Source organism: Papaver somniferum, chromosome 7 (genome assembly GCF_003573695.1).
Source record: "Papaver somniferum cultivar HN1 chromosome 7, ASM357369v1, whole genome shotgun sequence".
Lineage (NCBI taxonomy): Eukaryota > Viridiplantae > Streptophyta > Magnoliopsida > Ranunculales > Papaveraceae > Papaver > Papaver somniferum.
In genome coordinates this window covers 232,695,905-232,710,497 of record NC_039364.1, presented here as the reverse complement: position 1 = coordinate 232,710,497, position 14,593 = coordinate 232,695,905, and the positions used below count along the sequence as shown (strand labels likewise).

At 36.3% G+C, this 14,593-nt stretch overlaps 2 protein-coding genes and 2 pseudogenes across 3 annotated transcripts; all 4 read right to left on the bottom strand.

Annotated features, from left to right (window-relative positions):
* Positions 1–45: 45 nt before the first annotated feature.
* LOC113299837 (F-box/FBD/LRR-repeat protein At2g26030-like) lies at positions 46–1,443 on the bottom strand. Of its 2 annotated transcripts, XM_026548934.1 has the most exons (4): positions 1,236–1,443; positions 1,032–1,159; positions 772–924; positions 46–484 (listed from the first exon to the last, which is right to left on the bottom strand). In XM_026548934.1, exons 2-4 carry the CDS (start codon positions 1,041–1,043, stop codon positions 209–211), a joined length of 441 nt encoding a protein of 146 aa, XP_026404719.1. In that variant the 5' UTR covers positions 1,044–1,159; positions 1,236–1,443; the 3' UTR covers positions 46–208. The 2 variants fall into 2 exon arrangements, 1 of the variants encoding a protein (XP_026404719.1); XR_003335218.1 differs by lacking the exons at positions 46–484; positions 1,032–1,159 and having other exon boundaries at positions 775–924; positions 1,160–1,443.
* A 3,113-nt stretch (positions 1,444–4,556) lies between these two features.
* On the bottom strand, positions 4,557–6,375 carry LOC113296111 (GDSL esterase/lipase At5g55050-like). The gene is made up of 5 exons (XM_026544448.1): positions 6,123–6,375; positions 5,845–5,990; positions 5,505–5,717; positions 5,147–5,396; positions 4,557–5,037 (listed from the first exon to the last, which is right to left on the bottom strand). The coding sequence occupies exons 1-5, from the start codon at positions 6,373–6,375 to the stop codon at positions 4,817–4,819; spliced, it is 1,083 nt and encodes a 360-aa protein (XP_026400233.1). The 3' UTR covers positions 4,557–4,816.
* A 3,753-nt stretch (positions 6,376–10,128) lies between these two features.
* Positions 10,129–11,579, bottom strand: LOC113296110 (annotated as a pseudogene).
* A 2,285-nt stretch (positions 11,580–13,864) lies between these two features.
* On the bottom strand, positions 13,865–14,023 carry LOC113300925 (annotated as a pseudogene).
* Positions 14,024–14,593: the final 570 nt, after the last annotated feature.

Here is a 14,593-nt window from a genome sequence, read left to right as displayed (position 1 = left end):
GAATTTCAAACATTTATTAATGAGTGAGTTTGGAACTAAAGAGTATCAACAAAAAGGTGTTTAAAGCTATCATTAAACAAACAAAAGATCACCACAAAGTTGAAGACGGTACTGACAAGTCTAAGCTATTGATGATAATTCAAATAGGAAAAAAATGAAAGAAACAGTACTTAATTAGCAAATAAAACAAAGAAAAATCTTGAATGTCTTACGACAGGAAATCAATCACACTATATGTAGAGTCTTTTGTGAACGTCAGTATCTCCTTCATAAGGCTGTCCTGTAAGTGTTGCGATGTGCTCGAAGCGAATGCGACTTTCATGGTCTGCAGCACAAGTGAGTTCTTCAAAAAGTAACGTATAAAATCAAGGATTTCTTGGTCTCCAGAAAACTCCTGAACTTCAACTACTTTCAGCTGTCCCAACAAACACTCTGGCACAATTTGTCTATCTGAAGTAAGATAGTTTTGAAATTCAGAAAACCCCTGTAACCATTAAAAAAAATAGACAAATTTCAAAACAGTGCCACAAAATATAGATGTGAACAGCAAGGTAAACGGTAAACCAAGACCCCTTTCCCTCTATTTTCCATAGCATTTTAGTTGATGCTGTATTCATATTCCAGGGTACATTCAAGCAATACCTTGTTACAATTTTGTAGTTATTATTGTGTCTCGGTCCAAAAAATTGGGTGATATCAGGCAAATTGTCATAATAGTTCAACAAAATATGAGTATACAAATCAAGGACTTGAGAGATGTGAGGCACTTGCCTGATTAATGACAACCGATTCCAGATTAGGCGATACCAAGAGGAGCCGAATGAATCCTATAGACATCGTACGAGAAAGGTTTGTACTCACCTCCAATCGTCTCAGATCATGGAAAAAAGGCTCCTCAATAAAGATTCTTTCGTAGTAAAAAGCCTAGCAACCAGTCATAGAACAAATTATATCAGTAATGCATACAAATAAAACAAGAAAGTTTGTTAAAGACATCCATTTTGAAACCTTGTTTTTATTAAAGAGTTTACCCTCAAAATCATAACAGCAATACTTGAGATGAAATTCTCTGATAGTCATATTTTCAGAAACTTCAGATTCAGAAAGTATAAGAAGCATTCTATCCAGAAAATCCACTAGTCTTAAAGTGTCTTCATACCTGAGTGTTGGGTTATAGTTAGGTATTGTACGACGCAATTTGCGAATATCAACAACAGGGGTAAAGATCCACAAACCTTTCCATCTTTTAGATAAACCACTTGTAGCAACTACAGATTTTATGGGAAGGAATGACAAGATATGATGAATCAGTGGGTCGTACAACTCACTGATCCTATCCTCCGCCACTCCCATGATTTCTTGACACCCAGAAACAAATTATTTCTTCACTTTTGGCAAACCATTTGAGTTTAAAATTCAGATCTGGTTTCTTTGGAATCTTCCTTCAGCTGTTGATTTACCGAAGAATATTATATTCAACTTTGAGTGGCCGAGAATTTCTTAACAAATTCTGAAACCCCATGATTCTCGGCGAAAGAATATGGTTTGGAAATTTTCTGCGACTGAAAGGGTAAGAGCTTCTCCAACGGTGGTTGCGTGTGCTTACTAGGCGGTAACCCAAACAAGACATTTCATTCCAACGGTGGTTGCGTGTGCTTACTATGGTTTGGAAATTTTTCCTTAAATTTAGGGGGAAAAAACATTTCATCTCCAACGGTGTTGTAAGTGATTTTTTATGAATTAAATGCATTCTTTGTTTTTAGTAAATTTTAGATTTTATTACACCTAAAGAGGGTTATTTAATATATTGGAATTAATTTTAGGAAGTAAAAGCTTACTTGGATAGCTTGACATTGTCAAGGTGAATGTCAAATTTTAGACATTCATCTTGACAATGTCTAACAAAAACTAAGCCATGTCATCTTCACATTGATTTAAAAAGTTGGGTTGGAAAAGATTTTTAGGAAAAATGAATGTCTATCCTATGTGGACCTAGACATTTATCTTCACGTACATTCCATTGGAGAAATTCTAAGTCTAGTTCTGATCGATATTTCAAATTTGAACTTTACCTCCGATTTAAATGGGAAGAAAGAGACGGATCCGGATTTGGGACCTCTACTTCTAATTCGGAAGTGGACTCTACTTTGGGCTTGGACGACAACAAGTGGATAATTTATATTTGGATTCGAATGTATATAGTCGTGAACCAAGACTTTGTCAACGACATAACGTATCTGAAGATTTTTTTTTGCAAGGCAAAGATTATGATGTTTTACTGATAAATATAAAAGAGTATTACAAAGATTAAAGTATCCTGATACCGTTTATATTCAGTTACATTTTTCCTTGTAGGATAACCTTCCAGTGGGTAATAAGTTGACTGAATTGTATAAATCTAAACCAATTTGAGGTTGAAACCCATAAGAAGATTGTGCTTTTGATCTCATCAATGGCCACTGATGCATCTCGTCCCCTTTTTCTTGCCATCACCCTTTGATTTCTTTCTTTCCAGATCACCCATATAATGGCAAAAATTATGAGTGGCCATATCTTTCTCCCTCTGTTTCTTCCTCTTCTTTGTTTCCATGCCAACAATTGTTGTTCCATATCTTTGCCTTGTACCCAATTCTGATTGTAGCCTTTTATGTAATAATTCCATATTTCCGTTGCATAAGAACAATGTAAAAAGATATGTTCTGTGGACTCCTCTTCTGTGTTACAAAAGCTGCATCTGGTGTTAGAAATCGGACTTCCCCGTTTGTTTAGATTGTCAATAGTGGCAATTGCATTTTGAAGAACCATCTACATAAAAAGTTGTACATTAGGAGGCACAAATTTTATCCAAATACTTTTATAAGAGACTTGAGATACCTGCAACATTGGTGCTGAATTTTCTTGAGAGCTTAGGGTTTCATAGCAATCTTTGGTAGAGAATTTCACTCCAAATCTGCAGACAACTTCATCTGGAATGTTGGATTGAGTGCTTGGACTGCCAATAGAAGAAAAAAATTGCATCGCGGCGGTAAGTTGCTATCGCGAAATTCAGAGGACTAAGGATGATGCCCGTGCTTCCGTTGATGCTAATCCTATCATGTCCATACCAGAATCACATTAGAAAGGATCCGATGACTAGAGTCACACAAGAAAGAACCCGGTAAATAAAAATCGTAATTGAAGTGGAATTTTACTTGCTTTTCTCAACTCAGGTTTTTTCCAATTCCGGACATTAGAGAAATCTTATGGGTTGTGTGACTCCTTCAAAATGAAGGAGAGACTACCCATCAGAGCTAATTTGTTCCTATTATGGGGTCTTCCAACACTCTATTATATGCCTAAATAGGATTTTGGGTAAAGAAGAGAGGAAAGAGAAGAGGATCCATTCTCTATTGTCAAAACAAAACAAATTATATTCTCAAACATTACAACAACGAGAGTCAAATTGTTACTCCCTCCGTCCTAATTTGGATCCCTAAATAGGATTTTGCACAAAATTAAAAAATATAATGAGAGTAATTTTATTTCCACAATTATCCTAGGCTAGTATGCATGACACCTAACTTTTTAATGTCTATCTTTTTGTTTTTACATTGACCAATACAAAACATAAAATAAAACTCAAGAGAGAAGACAATATAGAGGAGTATTTGAAATTGGTTTAGAAAAAAAAAACTACACAATTCTCCATTCTAGGACCTGATTCCAACATAAGGTTAGATTAGGATAAAAAGTGACAAAATATGAATTTTAGCAAGTAATTTAGGACAAAAAGAATCCTCAATTTAAGCATTTAAAATAGGACGGAGGGAATATAATTTTGGAACGTGCAGTTTAGACTTTCGGTAATCAGTTGATGTTTCATTTTAATATATGCTTTTGTATCACAATTATCGATCACTTATAAATCAGTTTCAAGTCTCATAACATAACATATAAATAAATTAATTCTGTCTCTATATAATTTTTCTTTTTTATTTAAAATTTGGACAGCGCAGGAATCAAACCTTTAACCTGTAACTTGAGAGCTCGACCCCACATTGGCCAACGGGGCTATTCCCGGTTGGTTCTCCATATAAATTTTATTGTTTCTTTTCATAACATGTAAAATGATCACATTTTTTTTGTTTTTTTTTATAATCAACCATTAGTATTTCATTCCATTAAGAAACGTTTACATGATGGTTTTCAAGAACAATGAGTACATCATAAACATGAAACAAATACAATAAAAGATGCAAAACGTAAATGAATCGCAAATAGAAAGAGCGATCCACAACGGTAGCACTCAAATCTTGTACGGAGAGATTAGAGAAGGAATGATACTTGAAATCACGATTCGACCATTTTGATTGATTTTCTTCTTGGAAAAGAGATACTCCTATTAGAGAGGAGTGATTTGCCCAAAAACTCATGTTTAGCGAGAAGCCCAGAACTGTAGATCTATTATTCTGTTGAACAAGAACTTGATCTTGCCTCCGTCAAATCGCCCAATGTACTTGTATCTAAAAACCCAAATCACGAACAAACCTATAGAAAGAAACACTATAAAAGTGTAGATAAAATCGCTCTATTAACGAAGAAAATAATCGCCCTAATAGCGAAGAAAATAATCGTCCTTATAGCGAAGAAAATTATTCAAAACGTAAAATAAAACTAAAAACAAAAAATCTTTGCTCAGATCTAGCCCTAAAGGACCTGATCTGAACAAAGGAGGAAGAAGATGATAAGTTTTCTTCAAAGTTTTTGAGAAAGGAGAGAAAAGAGAGGAATTCCAGTGAGTACATTGAATTACATTTTTTTTAGTAGTCAATTCCATTTATATCTCCAGTAATTGCTTCACATTCACAGGGTAGACATACTTTTCAGTACCCAAAAAGAATTCATTCATAATTATTTTAGCAGCCGCTTCAGTTGGATGATATAGATCCCAAAATATATGGCCTCTTCTATTCTTACAGTACTCTGTTATTGGTAGGCATGGAACTTGTGCTCTAAGTTTCCCCCCTCCACAACAAGCGGATTTTACCTCACTGAACCCTGTTATGGATTGAAAACATTATCAAGTATTAGGATTGTGGCTCATAACTGAATATATGAACTATATATTTAAGCTTGATTTGGCGAAAAATATATAGAATGAGATTACCATAATGAGCTGGTTGTTGTAAGAAATCAACCATGATATCGTAAGTGTTTATTAAGGAATAGTGAATATCTGTAAGCTCTTCTTTGAGTTCTTGCAAGAGTGATTTAACAGCTTTGTTGTACTGAACAGACCAGTAATTTGCTCGCTCATTGCACTCCCCCTTAGGGTTATCGCTTCTTAGTTTTGGACAACAACCTATCAGACCGAGTCCAACCACGGCAAATTTGCGTGCACCGAGATTATAAATTGTCTGTATAGATAGATGCACAAAAAAAAAGTTATTTGAGATCAAAGATGAACACAGAGAAAGAAAAGAAAAGAACTGAGCAAGGAAAGCTGGAAGTCTTGATATACGTACCTTCAACTTGCTTTTCAGTATAACCATCAACGAGTTTATGAACTGATGATCACCAAGTTGGAATTTGTCAAGAATGTCGTTGCTACCAATTACGATAAGAAACACAGATTTTGCCAAGTATGTTTGTGCTTGCACAGTTCCTAATTGTTGCATGAGCTCTCCGTGCACTGTTCTAAAATTTGCTATCTGTTCATTGAGTGAGATGGATTGTTTCTGCTCCAACGATAAAAATCTGAAGTTAGTGCTAGCGCGAGATACAGTAACATTTTTCTAAGCAAAAAAATGTACACATATGATCCTGTAACATGTGCCTAAAGAATAATGATACTGTGTTGCTTACAAAAAGTTTGTTTAATGTTTCATTGAAGATTCCGGCTCCGCCTGATGCAAAATTGATTCCACCCTGATCGAGCAACACCTTGACCTTGTTCGAAGCGGATTTAATGGAGAGATACGGTGGCGCTGTCGCTAATCCTAAATTCTCAGCTGTCCAAATTAAGAAGCCAAAATTTTATTAATGACACACATATAAACTTCATTTTAGCTTTTCAAACAGTGACTAATGTATTTGTATCAAACGTGACTACTTTTATTTATTTTTTCGTCAGTTTTACTTACCAAAGAAATCAGCAGCATTCTTTCCATTACTAAACCTTCCAGTTGCTTTCCGATTTGGATAATCAACACCGTTGCGAGGATAGTTAGCTTTAACAATGGAAAGCTCCAAGTGATTATTGTTACCCACGTCAACAAGCGAGTCTCCAAATACAATAACAGCTGGAGCATGGCCAATTCCTTCAGTAACAATCGTATTGAAGTTGAATATGAAGAAGATAATACAGAACGAGAGAAGAGAGTTGTAATAAGCCATTTCTCAATCAGTTCTTGAACCCTCACTCTCTTCTATCTGTGTTTCGTTATTGCATGTATGCGCATCTCTTTATATAGACGCATCCGTGGAAGTTGAATTATGTGAATGGAGTGACCTGCTGAAGCTAAGAATCTGAGTGTATGTGAACGCCGAATGTCTGGCAAAGATAAGTCAACAATTATGAGAGAATAAGTTTGATAAGTCAAAGATAAGAATGATCGACATTCTGTAGTTTAAAGGTTATTTAAATTTTGTGTACTGGCATTTGGTTCTTAAATCTTAACACTAACAGTTGACCCTAGTAAACTACAAAGACCGTTTAAAATCTCTCTTTGGGTCTCAACACCACTCTCGATGGATATCAGCAAAAATTTAACGTTGGAAACGGATGAAATAAACTCCAGCACTTCCACATTTTGTTGCTCGCAAGTGGGGCATGGCGAATTCTGGACTCTCTGATAGGACACTCACCCTAACTTGCCAACACCAATGATGGGATGTTAAAGTAGCTGCCGGTACGACATTTTTTTTGTAACTTAAAGTAAGCCGTTGAATTTTATCTTCTTTTGCTTGAGATAGAATGTACACACAGAAACAGAGACATATCGTCCATCCATTCAATGGCTCAAATAGCAGTCTCCTATTAAGTTCAGTGGGTCCCAGATGTATGTACTTCATTCTTGTGTGATGAGACTATATGGCTTCGGCCTACATTTGACTTCAGAGAGTGGACATTAGAAAAATGTCAAGATAAAGTTCAAAACTTGGAAGCAACTACGACAAGACTAAACAAGTTACAAGACAATCATCGTTTGTCCATATATGTCCTCTACACGGTTTGAACGTCGATGCAAGTTTGAATTCCGATCGATTCCTACTCCTAGCCCTAGCTAGGTGTTAGATATAATATAAAAATGATTCTCCCAGAACGTTGATTGTCTTCCTGATTATAAAATCCAATCACGTTTCTTGTTAGGCGCGCGACAACAGATGCGGAGACTTCAAACTGTGTTGTTCGTCTAGTCCATATTACTAGCAAATTTTCAAGGGATTTCAAGTCCAAGAAATTTCAAATCCAAGAAGAGCTTAGTTTTAATATTCCACCAAGAAAACCAATGAGTGCAACAAAAGTCAGAAGGGAGAGGCCAACAGTCCAAAACGCCCGCTCTAAATTTAAAAAATGGTCGATCCTGGTTGGTATGAGAGAAAATAAAACTTCAAATCAACAACTCAGATTTGCTTATAATCATGAGCTATTTGTTTATAGGCTTACAAATAGAAGTCTCCTTCCTAATTTTGACCTTGTTCTTCACTATTTACCCCTCCCATCCCTTATCGAAAAATTTGACCATTGAGTCTTAGAGTTTTTCCACTACCACTACGACCGAGTTAAACTAAACCACTAAATAATCTGTTTTTTTTATCGGTAAAGAAAAGTTTTATTGATCAAAAAAAAAATATAAAGGCAATACCATCCTAAGCAAGAACAAAGAAAGAAAAGGAGCCAAAAGTTGATAACAAACTACCAACTTAAGCAAGAGAAAAATAAATGTTACACCAGTCTCTCATGACATTAAAAGGACAAACATCACTGTAATTCTTAATAGCTAGAGCCCAACAAAAAAGACAGTAAATAGCTTTGTTAGCAACTTCCTTAGCATCGTTTTTTGTAACTGTGAAGACCCTTGCATTTCTCTCCTTCCAAATGGACCAAATAATTGCCACATGAATCAAATTTCAGACTGCAGTACTAGCAGCATCATGCTGAGTAAGGTGCCAAGCTTGCAAAGAAGTTATAATGTCACCAGGCATCCAAAAGAACCATTTTAACCACTAAATTATCTCTTTTAATTAACAACGCCATTGCAAACAACAATTTAGAATGGTTAGATTATCACCACCATTATCAAGATTTATTCCTTTTGAAAAGAGAGTAGATATGTTTTTTTTTGTTGTTTCTTCTGTGTCTTTGATGTTAGAATTGGTTTTGTTGTGTCTTCGGTGAGGAAGTGTGAGATAGATCGGAGAAGAAACCCCATGATACTCAATGACATTATCAAAACTAGAGAATCCTTACTACTGTTGAAAATAATCCCAAAAAGATAATACAAAGCTTTAAAAAAAAAATTTTGCTCACGCATTACTTAAGCATATTTTGAGCAGCATCACAACTAATCATTAGAAAATATAAACGATACTTAACTCATTCATTTAATCTATACAATTGTACTACTTATTAAGTGCTTTTAGCAAATATCATCACAATCATCCATATGTCCATTGGTTAATTGTGATGCTGATAGATCAAAAATGTTCAAGCAGTACACGAGCAAAATCTTTCCCATTAAAAACAACCAACTTATCTAAAACAAAAGACTAACCTTACAAGAGTAGGAAATCAATAGAGAAGACTTATAGAGGCGCGGGAAATGAACCTATCTTACTTAAATCTGCTGCGACGGAGTAAATCTAAGCTGAAAACGAGTTAAGCAACTAGGGTCTGCAACATGGTTTTTAAAAACGTACGCTTCGCTTCAATTTTTTCAGAAACGCACCGACTTGTATCTATAAAGTGTTTGGAATGAGAAGCGTGTAGTCAATGATTTTAACCAAAGTCAGAAGCGCAAAATGGTCAAATGGAGTAAATCTAAGCTGAAAACGAGTTAGGCAACTATGATCTGCAGCATGGTTTTTAAAAGTGTACGCTTCACTTCAAAAAATTTCAGAAACGCTCTGACTCATACCTATAAAGCGTTTAAAATGAGAAGAGCACAGTCAATGATTTTGAGCAAAGTCAGAAGCGCAAAATGATCAAATTTCAAGAAATAATGCTTTTAAAAATTAAAAGAGGATAATGGGATCCTAACCTACCACCTTGTGTGCATTATGTGAGTGCTCAACCATTGTTCTACGATTATGATAATATGTGACTGTATTTTATATTTATAAATGTTTGCTTACCATTTTATAACATTTCAAATCTTATATTTTACATTTCATCGCCAAAATTGAATCCATAATTCACAATTCAACCTACCATCGCTTCTCGGAAATAGAAAACAAGCCACGCTGCGCTTCACACAGGGGCGGAGCCAGCCCATTGCAAGAGTGTGCTCTTGCACCCCCTGCCCAGCTGGCTCCAAAGCCTAATTTAAGGCCCAATTGAAAAAATTTGGGTATCTACAAGCCTAATTTTGCTTTTTGCACCCCTTAAATTTTTTGTTTGCAACCCTAAAGTAATTTTTGCACCCCTATTAGAGGAATCTTGGCTCCGCTCACGCTTCCAATACCTTGGTTTGCTGTTTCCCTTCTATATGTAGAAGAGAGAAAAAGTTGGGCCCAAAGTTATCCGGGTTGAAGATGATAAATATCAAGGCATAGAGAAGAAAGAAAGAGAGCAGAGGAAAGAGGAGGATCTATTATTCTGCGTTGTCAAACAAAACCATCCGAACCAAAATATGTTCCCAAACATTACAACAATGAGAGTCAAACTGTCACTAATTTGGAACGTGTGACAACAGCTTAGGCTTTCGTTAATCAGTTGATATTTCGTCGTAGTATACGCTTTTGTATCACAATTATCGATCACCTATAAATCACTCTCAAGTCCCATAACACAACACATAAATAAATTCTTTCTGTCTCCATATAAATTTTATTCTTTCTTTTCATCAACATGTAAAATGATCACATTGAGTATATTGAATTACATCTTTTCAGTAGTCAAGTCCATTTATAATTCCAGTAATTGCTTTAAATTAACAGGGTACACATAAAGAATTCATTCATGATTATCTTAGCAGCAGCCTCAGTTGGATGATATAGATCCCAAAATATATGGTCTCTTCTATTCTTACAGTACACTGCTATTGGTGCTAGGCATGGAACTTGTGCTCTAAATTTCCCCCCTCCACAACAAGCTGATTTTACCTCATTGAACCCTGTTATGGATTGAAAAACATTTCCAAGTATTATGATTTGTGCCCCATACTGAATATATGAACTATTTGGCGAAAAATAAATAGAATGACATTACCATAATGAGCTGGTTGTTGTAAGAAATCAACCATGATATCGTAAGTGTTTATTAAGGAATAGTGAATATCTGTAAGCTCTTCTTTGAGTTCTTGCAAGAGTGATTTAACAGCTTTGTTGTACTGAACAGACTAGTAATTTGCTCGCTCATTGCACTCCCCCTTAGGATTATCGCTCCTTAGTTTTGGACAGCAACCTATCAAACCGAGTCCAACCACGGCAAATTTGCGTGCACCAAGGTTGTAAATTATCTGCGTATGCGCAAAAACAAAAGTGATTTGGGATTAAAACTGAACACAGAAAAGGAAAAGGTAAGAACTGAGCAAGGAAAGCTGGAAGTCTTTATATACATACCTTCAACTTGCTTTTCAGTATAACCATCAAAGAGTTTATGAACTGCTGATCACCAGCTGGTTCTTTTCCCAAGATCGAATCAACAAGTAGGAATTTGTCAAGAATGTCGTTGCTTTTGCCAAGTATGTTTGTGCTTGAACGGTTCCTAACTGTTGCATCAGCTCTCCATGCACTGTTCTAAAAATTTGCTATCTGTTCATTGAGTGTGATGGATTGTTTCTGCTCCAACAATGTATTTTAAATCTGAAATTAGTGCTAGCGTGTGTTTCTTACAAATAGTTTGTTTAATGTTTCATTGAAGATTCCGGCTCCGCCTGATGCAAAATTGATTCCACCCTGATCGAGCAACACCTTGACCTTGTTCGAAGCTGATTTAATGGAGAGATACGGTGGCGATGTTGCTAATCCTAAATTCTCAGCTGTCCACATTAAGAAGCCAAAAATTATTTTTTTTTGACAAGGAAGAAGCCAAAATTTTATTAATGACACACATATAACCCAAACTTCATTTTAGCTTTTCAAACAGTGACTACTTTTATTATTTTTCGTCAGTTGTACTTACCAAAGAAATCAGCGGCATTCTTTCCATTGCTATACCTTCCAGTTGCTTTTCGATTTGGATAATCGACACCATTGTAAGCATAGTTAGATTTAAGAATGGAAAACTCTAAGTGATTATTGTTACCCACATCAACAAGCGAGTCTCCAAATACAATAACAGCTGGGACATGGCCAATTCCTTCTGTAAGAATTGTATTGAAATTGAATATGGAGAAGAAAATACAGAAATAGAGAAGAGAGTTGTAATAAGCCATTTCTCAATCAAGTATTGAAGCTTAATTATAACTCTCTATCTCTTTGAGACTCTCGCTCTCTTCCATCTGTGTGCTTAATGATTGCATATATGCACCTAGGCTATATATATACATTGCATCCATGGGAGACTGAATTATTATGGGCATAGAGTAATTAGCTGAAGCTAAGAATTCGAGTGTATGTGAAAGCCGAATATCTGGCAACTACAGGTATTAAGATAAGTCAACAATTATGAGAGAACAAGTGTGAACTCTAGTTGCATTGGCGAGTGGTGATTAATTGAGAATCTTGTTTTGATTAGTCTTTCCTTCCCTATTAATGGTGACTTCAGAGAGTGGAAATCAGAACAATATCAAGATAAAGTTCGAAACTTGGAAGCAACTACGAGCAGAGTAACAAGTTACAAGACTTGATTAGTCTTTGCTTATAATCTTGTTCTTTTGGGTTAGGGAGGGAGTGTTTTCAGAAGGTACAGCATATGCCCAAGCCCAGCCAAAATGGACTAAAATGAGATCCTAACTGTTGTATGTTTATCAATCGCAAGACAGGGAAGATTCTTCATATTAATTTGATTAAGGATTGAACAATAGTTGGTTCGCTAATTAAGACCAACTTTATAATTTTTCGAACCAAATATTGGACATTTTTGTTTCGCACCATCATGGCACCCCCATCGCCCACCGCCACCACCATGTGCAAGTGCCAAATGTGTCTATGAAAGTATCCTAAATGCTCATTCGCCCACGTACTTCCCGACCGACTACTTTATTTTAATTTCACAAGATGGAGAATTTTCTGGTTTGGTTTTATTTCTTCTGTATTCTTATTTTTCTGAAGACATGCATGGCGGTAAATTTGTAATTAATAATCACATTTAAACCGTCAGATTTGTTATCGTAGGGATTATTACGCAGAGTCGATACAACAACTCCTCAACTAAGCACAAATTTCCCTTACGTTCTTCTACTTACTAAAATACAGAAAATGGTGCATCTCATGCGCATGTACTAGAAAAATGTATTTTATTTCCATCCCTAGCGCGACTGTAAATTTGTGTAAAACATAGATGCAAGATACAAAACCATACCCAATAAATTCACATTGCAAGTGTTAGATAAATCACGCTAGAACTTAAGCATATGTCTGGTCTTTGTATTGTTCCAAATTTAACGGATGACTCCGAACGGACAATTCATGTTATTATCTCTGATACATGCAATACTCTTATTATGGAGTGGCAGTTGGTTCAGCGACTTCAACTAATTGGTTTACATTGATCGGGAAAACATATTTGCCATCTGTGCCACTGAAAAACCTATCTATTACTTTTCTGGCAGCTGCCTCGGTTGGATGGTACAAATCCCAGAACAGATGACTGCCTCTCTTGTCACATAACTTCGCAACCGGTATGCACGGAACATCAGCACGAAACTCGCCCACTCCACAGCAAGCTCTTCGAACCTCAGTAAATCCTGCAAAAAGCAGTTTTCCTAATTATAGCTATCAGGGAAAATTTCGTTAACTAAAATGTTTTAAGCATGTCAAACATTGATATTGTATAGAGTATGATCAGTTTACCGTGTTGAGCTGGCTGCGAAATGAAATCGTCAACGAGATTGTAAGACAAAAAGATGGAGTAGTTGATCCCTAATTCTGTCTTGAGTTCTTGCAACAGTGATGCAACGCCGTCGTTAAACAACAAAGACAAGGAATTTGCTCCCTCATTGCGACCAGTTTTCCTCCTCAGTGATGGGCAACATCCTGTCTTTGCAGCTCCAAGAATGGCAAATTTGCGTGCACCTAGATCGAACATCCGCTGGTAAGATAGAAAAAACAAGAGAAGAAAAATCATGAAAAAGGAAGAAAGGAAAAAGGTGATGCTCGATACTGAAAAATAAGGAAATATCAAATATGAAAGAACCCACCTTTAACTGGCCTCGGAATGTAGTCCTTAAGGTATCAACGTAGTTCTGGGGACTACCGTATTTACCGGGCAAGTCCGAATCGGGTTTGGAGTAACCAATAATATCGTTGCCACCAATGGAGATGAGAAATATGGACTTTGCCAAGTAAGATGCTGCCCTAGGCTTTCCTAGTTGTTGCTCCAGCTCTCCATGTACACTTGAGAAGAATTCTGTTTGTTCGTCTAATGAAATGGACTGTACCTGCATATGGCTCAACCCAAACAATGCCAAGCTACATTTAACAACACCTGAGGAAGATTTGGTTCCTATATCGATTCAAAATTAAATTAGATTTTCTTAAGACACTCTTACAAATATTTTGTCTGTTTCATTTAAGATCACAGGCCTGTGACCATTATTAATCACGCTCTGATCGTGCGGTCCTGGTTCATCAACCAGACTGAGGTTCTCAGTCTCCTTAGAACTCAAGGAGAGAAAGGTACTAGCCTATAGAACAGATCCTGTTCAAGTAAGGTCGTGTCCAGTTTGCCAATTTCACTCTATATACACTAAAGTCTATTTCCCAGTAGAGTCGGTGTGGGACTAAGAAATGAAATGAGGGACTAGGTATTTCTGAATCCCCTTGGGAGAGAGATCATATAATTTCCTTTAGAAGGTCGCAGGTTCGAGACTTGCATAGTCACTGAAATATAATTTTTAGCCAAACACTAAAAGGTAAACATCAGACACAAACACACCAGTGTAAGAGCACCAAGATGTAACTAGTGACCTTGGTTTGAAAAATTGAAGAGCAATTAAAAAACGCAAGTATCTCCTGTAATGCGGATCCAGCTCTTGAATTTCCTGCACCCAGCAGCATTCAGAATAAAAAAGTGGTCATATACACTTATGAGCAGAAGGAAATAACATGTCGCCAGGGTTATGCTGCTGGAATTAGTGAATTTTTATCTTGTCACTTGAATAAGACTGGCGCATAGAGGGTCCCTCAGTTCTGACACAAGGTACTGTAATTCCCTTCGATTATTACTACTACATGCCATCCAACTCACATGAAAAGCTTCAATAGATTATTTACTGTATGCAGCAAT